At 32.7% G+C, this 12,967-nt stretch overlaps 1 protein-coding gene across 11 annotated transcripts in view; it reads right to left on the bottom strand.

Moving 5' to 3' along the window:
• Nucleotides 1-2,219: 2,219 nt before the first annotated feature.
• The window catches only part of LOC148623234 (echinoderm microtubule-associated protein-like 2), a 65,161-nt gene continuing 54,413 nt past the window's right edge, over nt 2,220-12,967 (bottom strand). For all 11 annotated transcript variants that reach the window (XM_088564916.1, XM_088564912.1, XM_088564917.1 and 8 more), the window contains 6 exons: nt 10,491-10,647; nt 8,964-9,061; nt 6,263-6,350; nt 4,446-4,541; nt 2,935-3,065; nt 2,220-2,633 (listed from right to left, as the gene is read on the bottom strand). In XM_088564916.1, coding sequence (XP_088421042.1) covers nt 2,493-2,633; nt 2,935-3,065; nt 4,446-4,541; nt 6,263-6,350; nt 8,964-9,061; nt 10,491-10,647 — 711 coding nt within the window. In that variant the 3' untranslated portion in view covers nt 2,220-2,492. The remainder of the gene's footprint in view (nt 2,634-2,934; nt 3,066-4,445; nt 4,542-6,262; nt 6,351-8,963; nt 9,062-10,490; nt 10,648-12,967) is intronic.

Below are 12,967 nucleotides of genomic sequence, written 5' to 3'. Positions count from 1 at the left end.
AGATATGAGGCTGACTTCACAGTGTCTGTAGTATCCTTTATCTGAAGTTCTTTGGGGTAGATGCGATGTATCAAATCTCTGAAATTATTTAATTGTTTAAAGATAGTACGTAATATTTATAGCGGAAACTGAGATTAAAGGATGTAGCCAAATGATATTCTTTCGTTTGGATCAGACCAGCTATAAAGTCAGCCTCATAAGAGTGAAGGAATAGGGCAGCAAGTAAAGGGGCACAATTTGTTCCCATTGGAATACCGACCGTTTGTTGAAAAACACGTCCACCACACTGGACAAATATGTTGTCGATTAAAAATTCCAGCATTTTGTAAACATCTTCCTCTGTATATTTGGAAGATATTTTGGAATTATTTCTTACAAAGTATGAAGAATCTCTACCAAGAACTATATATTTGTATCTAGGTGTACCATCTTTTTTGGAAAAATGACGATGTATAATGTTTTTAAGTTGGGATTTTAACTGAGTATGGGGAATAGAAGTATACAGTGTTGAAAAATCATAGGTTTTAATGCTTTTATATTCAGATAATAGTCTTGAACTGATTGTCTCCAAATGATCTTTCAAATTTTTCAGGATCCACATTGAATTAATACCACTACGGGAGTAACAAGTGTTGTGGTAGGACTGCAGACCCTCTTTGACAGTTGTGAGTGTAGAGGTTAAGTTTTGAAAGAGGTTTAGTGGTACATTTTGCAGATCCAGCTATGAAACGTTGTTTGTATGGATTCTTGTGGAGTTTAGGTATACAGTACATAGATGGTAAATCACAATCATCGTCCTTGGTAGAGAGACGAAAAGAGGATAGCACAGATTTATGGTTTTCCACAATCTCTTCTTTGGAGAGTAAGGTAGCAGTGTAGGTTTTATCACTGCTATTATTTTCTACGTCTACCTCTGATAATAAACATTGGATGTAAAACGTTTTGCAGACAAAAACAATGTTGTTATGGGCTTTGTCTGCTGGTACGACAACATACTTGTCATGTATAGTAGATAATGTTTTTGCTACATCGGGGTCTTTGAAAACTGATGTAGCCTTGGCACTCATTGACCTACTTAAAACTTTCATTCATTTCAAAATTAAAGACCTCATGGCCTTTAACCACTCTGACAGAGAGTCAATGTCTTCTTGTTCTCATTTTGTCCATTTTCTTGCATAGTCCTCGACGGCATCCATAAGAACTTTAAAGTTATAATTCCAATTTATGGAGCATGGTTCACAGTACTTGGGACCTTTAGAAAGGATATTACGCAGAGATTTCTTTTCGATGAGGGTTAAATCTCCTGTAACGACGTGACCAGAAGGGCCATATTTGAATGGTAAGAACAGGTGGTTTAGCCTTGAAGTCCTCAATCTCGAGGTTCTGCAAATAGCCTTTTATAATCGAAAATTTTGGATGCAATGGGTGAAGTATAGGAATATGAAATAATTGGTATGGATTTGTCTTTTGAAATATGGGGGAATTTAGTGTACACTTCAATCAGCCACTTCTGGACAAAGAAATGTAACTAAACCGAATGTACACTTCAATCAACCACTTCTGTAGGAAGATCTATGACCTAACTCATTGTAAATTTCGATCAACCACTTTCTGCAGAAAGAAATGTAACAGATATTGTACACTTCAATTAACCACTTATTTAAGTAAATTTATAACCAAAAATAGGAAGATCTATAACCAAACTTATTGTGCACTTCAATTTACCACTTCTGTAAGAAGACCTATAACCAGAAAGAGGACGATCCATAACCAAACATATTGTACACTTAATATTATTATCAGTACCTCTTCTTTGCTACAAGGAATCCTTATATAGGTTTGTACAAGGAATCCTTATATAGGTTTGTATAAGGAATCCTTGATTTGTATAATAGTAGAAATAAACTAGGTTATACTTTTTTTACTTTTTAATTCTCTACAGAAGTTTATCAAATATAGATATACAACAAAAACAAGATGCATGCACCATTAACCATTCAACTAGACAATACACGTACAGTACGACATCGGCAGTGTTTTACCTCATGGATTGCCATGTATGGTTACAATTATAAATAAGTGCTTTCAAAACCAAAATCTCATCAATCTTATCCTCTTTGTTATGTTTTTGTTTCTAATAAAATGAACTGTTTCCTTTACCATGAACTAGAAGTCTGGCTAAATTTATAACTCTGATGTTGAAATCCAAAAAACATATGTTTGGAGTCAAAAAGTTTAATCTCATATAACATATACAATAAAAAAACTCTTAATAGAAATTACATTTAAATTATAATAAAGGTTAAGACAAGTCTAAAAAAATTTTATCCAAATCATTACATTATTATAAATGTCTATAAAGAGGGCAAACTTGGTTTGACTAACAATTACAGTGTATAAACATATATATATAGTATAACAAAGGAAGAAATAACAATAGTCAGGAAAGATCACCCTGATTGTCCAGCAAACATTCAGGGGAGGTTACTCTGTCACTCCTGATCTGCTGCCACTATTTGCCACTGCATCACTGACATATCATTGCCACCTGTTGACAGAACTCGAGAATCATCGAACAAGAACGACACATTGGTCACATGACTGCTGTGGGCTTTTGAAGCATTTCCTTTAGCCTGTTAAAAAGATAAATAAATTAACTTCTATTACAAGAAATTTCATATCATTAAACAAAAACAATAACAATAACATAAATATCATTGCATGACTGAAATATTTGGTGGCCTTATTTAAATATGTCTATATGTTTTTTTCTAATAAAAACCACAAAATTCAATCAATAAAAACACTATAACTTGACATAGTTGATCATAGATAGGATATGGTGATGGGAAATCAGGAGACACATCAGTCTAACAGTTTTTGATCATTGTCATAATATGTTGTTCTTGTAAATCTACTAAATAAGGTAATTACCATAGGTTGGTTGCATGGGTACTTGAACAAGTTAACTTTGCCAAAGTCATCAGCTGATACAAGTAGTTCTTTGTTGTTAGATCTGGCACAATTGTTGACATCTGTACCATCTGCACCTCTTGGCCAAATACCTTAATACAAAATCATATATATAATAACTAAACATTAGTTTATTAATGGTAGGAACACAACATCATTTCACTAATGATAAAAACACAACATCATTTCACTTATGATAAAAACACAACATCATTTCACTTATGATAGAAACCCAATATTGTTTTATCAATTTTTGAAAAACAACATTATTTCACTAATTGTAAAAACACACCAGCATTTCACTAATGATAGAAAAACAACATAAATTCACTATTGATAGAAACTCAACATCATTTCACTTATGATAGAAACACAGCATCATTTCACTAATTGTTAGAACACAACATTATTTCACTACTGGCAGGAACACAACATTATATTGCTAATGATAGAAACCCAATATTGTTTTACTTGTTATAGAAATGCAACATTACTTACCTAATGATAGGAACACAACATTATTTCACAAATCATCAAAACCATATATGTAATTATAGAGACACACTATCATTTAATAAAAATAGACACAAATTCTTTGGTATGACTGGATTGTATTTAACTAAAACTGCATGACATTGAGGATCATACAGCAATATATGGATCTTGTAGCAACATAACAGGGTTATGTTGCTGCAAGGTTGAAGTCTTCACTACAGACGTTTTATGGTTGCCATCATGAACTTGTGGATTGTTATGGTGCATCCATCTGCATCATGGAAACTGATTTGTTCATCTTGTCATAGTTTTCCTTTCCTCTTTCGTCTACCCCAGACTTGACTTTTTATGAGCAACATGGAGGGTGTTTCTAGAAAAGCAGAGGACGCTTACCCTTCCGCTGCACCTGGTCCATGAGCCCAGTTTTTAGTGGAGTCCGAGTTCCTCATTTGCTTTTGTTACTTTGTATGTATTATTTTAGTTACTTAATGTTCTTTGTTGTGTATGTCTTTTTCCATGTTTGGTCTTTGTCCCTGGATTACTTTCTTTTGATTTCTGCTAGGACCTTGGTTTGCTTGATTACTCTTGCCATAAAATTATCTGACAGGAAGTATCATGAACTACTTGTTATATTCCATGTGTTCAACTGTAGCTTACTCTGGATAATTCATGTTGAAGAAAAGAGAAAATTATGCAGCACCTTATAAATCAAGTACTTCATGTCTTGGTATTTAATTTGACAGTTTTGGTTGACCAAGGGGGATAATCTACTAATCTGTAACTTCTCTCAAACTACTGAATGGATTTAGATGAACATTTCATAGTTTCTTTATCATATGATGCCTTTGCGATCTATTATTTTGATTTTTTCCATCTGAATACCTGAAATCACTTATGGGTTTTACTATATGCTTTCTGGGAGGGAAGCTAGGGTGATTACCAAGAGAGGTTTGCTTAGTTTTTCTAGTTCTTCTTACCATTAGAATTGAAAGACAAAGTACAATTCTGTGTTGCCCATTCTATGTCTCTTAAAGATGATGTGGAAGTCTCCTGTTCACAGCTTGGGACAGTCCCTGTAAAAATAAATTTTCAACAACCTTTTCTAGATAGGCAAGATATAATTGCAAAAATCATTCGTATACCCTTCGTTGTTCTTTTTTGTGTCTTTGTATGACCTCTTTTTTTAACATATTGAAACATTCCCTTGGTATTAAATAAGATGGCCAGGGATTGCTATAACAGCCATAGACTGCTTAGGTTTTTTTATAGTTGTCCACATGCATAAAAACCAAATTCTAACAAATCCGGATTTTTGGTGTCATAAATCAATCACTAAAGTTACGTTGTATGTAATTACATTAAATGTGGTACTACCACAATACTAGTTCTGTTTGTCAGTATGACAATAAAACATGCATGGGACTCACAAATGTGTCAGGTGCCACACTACTATGAACTATGGTTCATAAGTAGTCTCCGCATTTGAGCAAAAACTTCAGAGAAGGCAAAATAAATTAGCCAGTCCTAAAATGTGTTCTAATAAAGCAAAAAATGAACCAACAAACATACACAAAAATTAAAATTTCTAATCATGTGTCTACAGGTGGTTGATATAAAGTGTGGAAGTGTTGTAAGGAAAAAAAACTTGGGAATACAAACTCAAGTACTAACTAACCAGACAATCTAGGTTAAGTGTCAACCTGAAGTAGACAATATCTTAAAGCTGCATTAGCTGTCATTTTTGTCATTTTTTTGTTTCTGTTGAAATATGCCTTTACTGAACTATTTCTACTAAATTGTACCTTTCTGTATAATTTCATTGATATCAACAATTAAAATGTGTTAAATACATGAAGTTGGTGTCTATATTTTATTGTCTTGCAAGACAAAAAATCGACCTAGATAAATTTGTATGCATATGACTTCTGGTGACCTTAATCCATGCATGTGCTGTAAGGGTCACGTTTTTTAAAAACAGATCTGATTGCAAAGTGAAAGTGGTAATCAATGACAGGGAAGACTAGAATCAAGCCGTAAAAGGCAGAAGTTCGAATATAGTGCAAGGGTCCTTTTGTAATTTACGTACATATGTATTCTGATAAAATGTGGCAAAATTATGGTCAGTAATTGTCATTATTTATTTGAAAACTAATAAAGAAATAGATGAAATGAAATGTAAACAAGGCACATGCTTACCTGTGCATTGGTTATTGTGATTTTTTTACCAAGGTTAAAGCATTTTTAACCCAGGTTAATGTTCTGTCGGCAATTTTCGGAAGTAATGGTGAAAAATAATTAGATCAGAGCTATTGATCTTCTTTTATTAAAAAAGCATTGTTTTCACAATATTCTGCAGGTATTACTAACTTTTATTGCCTCAGTTACATTACTACAAACTTATTTCATTTTATCAGTAGAATCAGAACTGAACAAATTTGGCAGCTAATGAGGCTTTAATCAGACCCTTGTAATTGTTTCTGATTTCTATTTTACAAATAATAGATATTTGTTTTAACAAAATGAATTAATTGTGTATATTTGTTTGTTGGTTGGTTTAGACATTTCAGGAACCATGCATTGTTCTGGTCACACATATATATCATGTCAAAAAATATCACTCTCTAAGCTAAAACAAATTAATAAAATGAACATAAAATTTTTTTTTAGACATTTGTAAATCAGACATGTTAGTGAAAGTGACCCCTTCATATAAGGATGTGAAATGATTTGCAATTTTGCATATTACTGATGGTATGATACCAGGCTATAGAATACATGTATTATTATAACTTACAGAACAGAACTTCATAGTCCCCTGAGTTACTCATAATATACTGTCCATCTGCTGACCAATCAATGTGTGTGATAAAACTGCTATGTCCCTGAAAAATCAAATGCAAGTCACCTTTAATTACCTATGTGTGGTTAATGTCCATTATTTAATTAAAAGCAAAGATGTCTTAATTGGTTTGTTCCCCTAAACAAAGTTCCTATTTAAATTTAAGGAATGTTTCCAATTTTTTAACATGTTACACAAAATACAGTTGAACCTGCTCTTACAGTCACTTTCCAACCAATGATTTTCCCTATATAATTTACCTCCATCAAGCAGTCACCTGTTTATGTTGAAAAGAAGCATTTTTTTTTTATAACCGCCATTTTTTTGGTCTACATTTGGAAATTTTCTTGAATCTACAATCTTTTCACCATACACGCCAGAGAATAATGAACAGCATTACAGGTGTTTAAATTAGGTCAATTCAAGGGTTGGCCTAATTTTGCTAATAAAAACAAATACACATGTATAACAATTGTCAAAAAGTGTGAAAATCTACTGAAAGGTAACAAAAAATAAAAAAAGTTTACACTGATCTGAGACAAAATGTCATAAAATATTTACTCCAGAGGCATTATATGGCATATAATACATCTGTTTTGATGAAATAAATCCTCTTTAACAGTAAGAACTCTCGCTCATTTGTACTGATATAAGTAAATCCTCTTCACCAATAAGCACTCTTGCTTTTTTTACAAATGTAATGTTATGATTACCTCCCTATCACCACAAAGGGTAGAAATCCTTTATTGAGTAAGATCTAACAATAGATCACAGTAGTAATTTCTGTGTGTTGTGTAATTCCAATCAAATATTTTAGTTTATCTCATTGACAAATTCGATAATACATTTAACCAATACTATTATTACCGATTTGAACACTTGGTCCAGAATCCAATCAAATGCTACGTGGGGCGCAGCTTGATACAACCACAGATGTTGAACCCTGAATAATTGGGGCAAGTACAGACACACCATTCATATTTGACACAGCTTGGAATCTCAATTAACGCAGGACAAAAATTCGAACTGATTTGGCCCTAATTCCTAAATGGTTACAGTCAAAACCTACAAATTCAATCCCAAACTTCCTGTGGGGATATGACTCCTTGTGGTACAATATCAAAGTGATCCATTTCCTTCCACTTAATCAACAAGAAATCAGAAGAAAACAAAATTGTTTCTGGCCACTTTGTTGCCCCTTATTCTCACTGAAGTCACAATCCCAGTCTTCCTTTTGCTGTTAAAATTTATATGAGATCCTTTTACTTTTACTCAAGTTATCATACTGAAACAAGGAAAATGCATGTTTCTGGCCCTTTTTTGGCCCCTCTTTCCTTCAAGGTTCAATTCCAGTTTTCCTTTGGTGGTATAGCACCTTGTAATAAAATTTCAAAGAGATTCATTCATAAATAGTCAAAGTACACTCTGGACATCAGGAAAATGCATGATTCTTGCCCCCCTTTTTGGTCCCTAATTTCTGAAAAGTCTTACCCCAAATTAATCCAAGTCTGACAATTGTGGTATAGAATATTTTGGAACAATATCATAGACATTCCAATGCTTTTACTGGAGTAATATAATTAAATTCTATGAAATGCTTGTTTTAGGCCCCTTTTTGGCCACTAATTCTATAAAAAAAATCTATACCAAATTTTCTTTTGTAGTATGGAACCTTGTTATAAAATTTTATAAAGATCAACATACTAATACTCAAATTATGGCATCCTAGTGACTATGGATGACAATGACAACACTGTGGCAAAGACTACGACAACAGCACCATACCAATATATGACAGCATTTTTTTTTGCAGTCTTACAAAAATCAAAATACAGGGAAAACATCTACAAAGGACTCACACTTAATTTTCCATTAACATAGTAAAATGCATTTTTTGGTCCCAAAATCAATCCCTGTCTTTCTTTTTAGATTTGGTACCTTGTGGTAGAATTTCATAGAGACCCATTGAATCATACTCAAATTATTTTCAAAACATCAAGAAAATGTTTAATTCTGACCCGTTTTTTGGCCCTTGAAAGCAACCCCAGCCTTTCTTTTGTGGCATGGCACCTTGTGGTACAAATTCAAAGAGATCCATTCATAGTTAATCAAATTATTGTCTGGACATCATGAAAATGCTGGTTTCTGGTCCCTTTTTGGCCTCTTACTCTTAAACAGTACAAGTCTCGACCCCAAAAATCAATCCAAGTCTTCATATAGTGGTGTGGCACCTTGTGGTATAATTTCATAAAGATCTTTACATTTATACTTGTGTAAATGTCTGGACATGAAGTGTCTATGGATGACAACAGTGTGATACCATTATAGGACCTCTAATTTTTTGCAGACTAATAAAAATTAGAAACATTCCTTACTTTAATTTCTAACAGATTTGAATCCATTTTTAAGAACTTGCCCATTTTCAAAACATTATTTTGTTTGGAACTGTTTGAATTGCATCTGATGTTAATGACGTTACAGTGCCAAAGTAAGTTATACCAATAAATTGGTATGCTCAAAATGTTTCAAATCCAATTAAAGAAATATATAACGAGTGTCATCTGTCCATGTGTGACCTGACAGGGTAGTCAAGGAAATTAAAAATACCTTCTGTAAAGAGTATCATTATAATTTGTATTATGAAAGATGTACTTACATGACATCTTCCAATACGACTGTACTTTTTACCACCATCATCTACAGCATATATGTAGATATTGTTGTCTCTTGAGCCTAGGGCCAAGTGTGCTCCATCTAAACAAAAAGAAATAGATGGTTTTTACCTTTGTTTTTACTGTTTCCTATACAGTATTTAAGCATAAAAACATCAACAATTTTTAACTTGTCTCAATAAAATGTCTCATCAATGATATATCTGCTCAATTTTGCAGTAAAACTTGGTATTACAATAATATAAACATTTTAAACAATGAAATAAATGAAAAATTTATAAGTTCAAAACACTGGTAATTAAAAATTTATACACAAAACTTGGGTAAAAATGTTGTAATAGGATTAATCACTGTTTTATTGACAATTCACTCATAAATAAAAATCTGAAAGGACTTCATGTAAGGTTCTAGTTAACACATCCATAAGTTCTAGAAAAACAGTGTTTAATCCTTATAATTCCAATCCCAAACTATCTGAAATGTATATAGTTTTCTTTCTTTGAGACTCTGATTCAGTGAAAATGGACATTACAAATGACAGTATTCAAGCGTCCCAATAATAATGCACGAAAGAGACCTATGCTAATTAGAATGGAATTATACAATTACATTTTATTTTTAAACTACTTATAGAAACCTTTAAGCTCTGATCATTGGTTACATTTTTTTCCTGTCAATATAATAGAACTTAAAGGGAGAAAATAAATAAGATAAATACAACAAGTCGATTTCTAATCAAAATTCGTTGTATTCTTATAGTTTTCCTAATTGTATTCTTATAGTTTTCCTAATTTTCAAAACACTTTTAAAGATTTGTAGACAAAATTAATATTCTATTCAAGGTATCTTCCCTTGAAACAAATATAAAATTACACTTTTTCTAAAGTATCTAATGGTTACATGAGAGACAACAGTATTCTTTGTAATAATTCAGGTTTATTTTTTCTCAGAAAGGATGGTAAGTGGTGGACCCTAAAACTACCTTTGAACAAGCATTCTGAGAGTTTTACATGGCAATACAAAGTCCCATACCGGACGAAATTTCTGTTGAAGAGAACAGAATGCAAAATTCATGTAAAATTCATCAACAAAAAAGTGAGGAAAACTTCAAGTCAGCATTAATATTCTAAGTCCAAGGCCCATTACTCAGCAAAATACCAATGAACCGAACAAAATTTGAACTTGCTAAGGGCCATAACTCAGTAAAAAATCTGTAACTTGCCATGGTAAAGCAATGTACCAGATATCAAAGGAACATCTGCAAGCATGACAAAAACAGTGTGGAAAACTGAGTTCCTACATTAATTTTCTCCGTCCAAGGGCCATAACTCAGCAAAAAATCAACGGCCTGAAAAATATTTGAATGTGCCAAATATCAAATGAATATATGCAAGCAAGACGAAAAAAAGTGTGGAAAATTGATTTACCAGACTAACAGAGTGCAAACCTAAAGTCCCTTACACGGGTAAAGGACTAATTACACTGTTAAAATAGTAACTGTAAGACCATACCAGGTGAAAACAGACAACATTCTATCTGCTCATTTCCATCTGTGTGTTGGGATATAATACTGTGAGTTGATGAATCTATAGCAACCCATCTACCAGTTTCCATACCAACCACAACAATAGCACCATCTGAACTGAAGCAGCAAGAATGGCCAGGATCCTGGAAAAATGTAAAAAAAAATCTGTGTTAGCTTTATTTATATATCTAACATACTGTGGATTAATTTCTATTTCCACAAATAAATTGAATGGCATTCTCTGCTTTATTCATATTTCCACTGATAGGGATTGGCAGAAAAGTGGTGTTCTGTCAACATAGATTTTCCCATTTTCAGTTTACCATACCACTTGCAATGGTGCCTCAAGTTTTCATTCTGAAGAACTTTGCATACTGAATGTTTTACTTGCAATCACTGATGTGTCATATGATGTGCATATTTTATTCCCAATTTAAATAACTTAAATATCAAAGTGCTCTTTTTTAAATGTCAGTGTTGTAAAATATGTGTCTAAAAAAAACTAAATGCTTACAGTATTTTCATTTTAAATCTTAAGTAAAAAACAGCTATGCTTCAGTGATGACTTACCCAAAATGCAGAGAAATTTGTCATTTTTTTTTTCATTTTATACATTCCTGTACAATATTCAAGTATCCAATGAAATGGTTGTTTACCTCTACCCACAAAAACAAATGAAACCACAATATATATATATAGTTGAGTTTTAAATCCTTGCTTCTGACCCCTTCTCCTAAACAGTCAGAGTTATAACCCCTAACATCAATATAAATGCTCCTTTTGGGAATTGGAATCTTATAGTGCAGATTTCAAGAGAACCCTACACTAGTACTCATGCAATTGCTTGAAAACAAAAAAAAAAAAGGGTTTACAGCCCCTTATTCCTAGAACCTCTGAAAATCAGTCACAATCTGACCTTTGTGGTATATATTGTTGTTGTACAATATCAGAGAGATTCATATGCTTACACTTGAGTTATGTAGTTAGGTTTTATGTTATTTCTGTTTATAGCCCATTCTTTAACTCCAATTTCAAAACAGTTTGGGCAACAATTCCAGAAAAACAATACCTATCTTCCTCTTGTGGTGTAAAGATCCTCCTTCTATTATACAAGATTTGGAAAACTATGTGGCAACAGACACCAACGTCAATAGATAAAATTGCTGTGGGGGTCATGACCCAACATTCAGAATTCAAATATTGGGTTATAGCACATTACATTTTTTTTATTTGAATGTATACCTTTTCAATAAAACTGAAATTTTAGGCACCTATACAAGAGCAGAAATTACCCATGAATAATATTTCATGCTTAAATTGTAATCAGTAAAAGCTATTTAATCCGTTTTAGTACATGAACTATAGTCATAACATGCATAGTCTTTGTTCTGTTTAGCAGAGAAGAGAGCAAACTGTTTTTAAGTTTTTAAGTTCTGATTGTATTGGAAGTTCAAAAGCCCTGAGGATAAGCCATGAAAGGACTGTCTTTTAGAGGGTCAATGCCAGATAGCCTGATTCAAAAACCCAATTCACCATCTATATCGAAGTCTTGCCAAACCTCCATTTATTTTTTTTAAATTGATGATCTTCACACAGTTTTTCCCTTCTGGCTTTGGTCACGATTTCATAAGCAGCCTATCATAAATATCAATTTGTCATTGATTGATATTCACATTGTCACAATTATTCCCCTGAAGGAAAGCCTTTTAATTCCATTAATTAAGGTTGATCACAGTCTGTATTTTATTGCAACTAATCCAATTGAAGGCATTCAATTTTTTAATTGATCGTAGCGGCTTACATTCATTGAAAAAATAGAACGTTGCATTTCTAAAGCATCTTGGTTCTTTCACATGTCTCAGCCCCAAGACACTACAATGGCCTGAAGGGAACAAGGTGGTCACTGTCAGGAATTTCTTTGGTGCTGATCTATTTTTTGTGGCTGATAACAATGACCATGGCAGGTCATCATAGCTGGCAGGTGAAGGGGGATTTTTTGCGGGTGTGACCTGTCAATTGCCGGTCATTTGGCATGTATGAATATACATCTATACAAATTGCAAAAATAAACTTTTTAGAAAAGGATTTTCACAGGACTAAATTAGTCCAAAAGTGAGGTACAACATACATTTATTACTTTTAAACAAACTTTTATCCTCCCATTTTCAGAGATTTGAAGAAAGAACTCCCACTGTATATAAACAAGAGGCTCAGAGGAGCCTGACTCGCTCACCTTGTAAAATTTCATCTTTCAAGGGCAATAAATTTAATTAACAAGAAGATGTCCAACAAATTTGACTCAAGAAGACTTTGGTAGGACTTATCATTAAGGATCATTTCAGAATTTAAAGAAATTAGCTAAACCAAACGGTTTTGGAGATATAATATGCAAAAAAAAACTACTGTCTGTCACCTATGTTCTATTTTTAGTAACAGTAGCCATGTTTTTTTTGAAAATCAAAA

The sequence above is a fragment of the Perna viridis genome, chromosome 2, assembly GCF_037379345.1.
Source record: "Perna viridis isolate PV_CMFRI_1.1 ecotype Kerala chromosome 2, ASM3737934v1, whole genome shotgun sequence".
NCBI classification, from domain to species: domain Eukaryota; kingdom Metazoa; phylum Mollusca; class Bivalvia; order Mytilida; family Mytilidae; genus Perna; species Perna viridis.
Note: the sequence above shows the minus strand (reverse complement) of the source record. Positions and strands in the feature narration are given on the sequence as shown.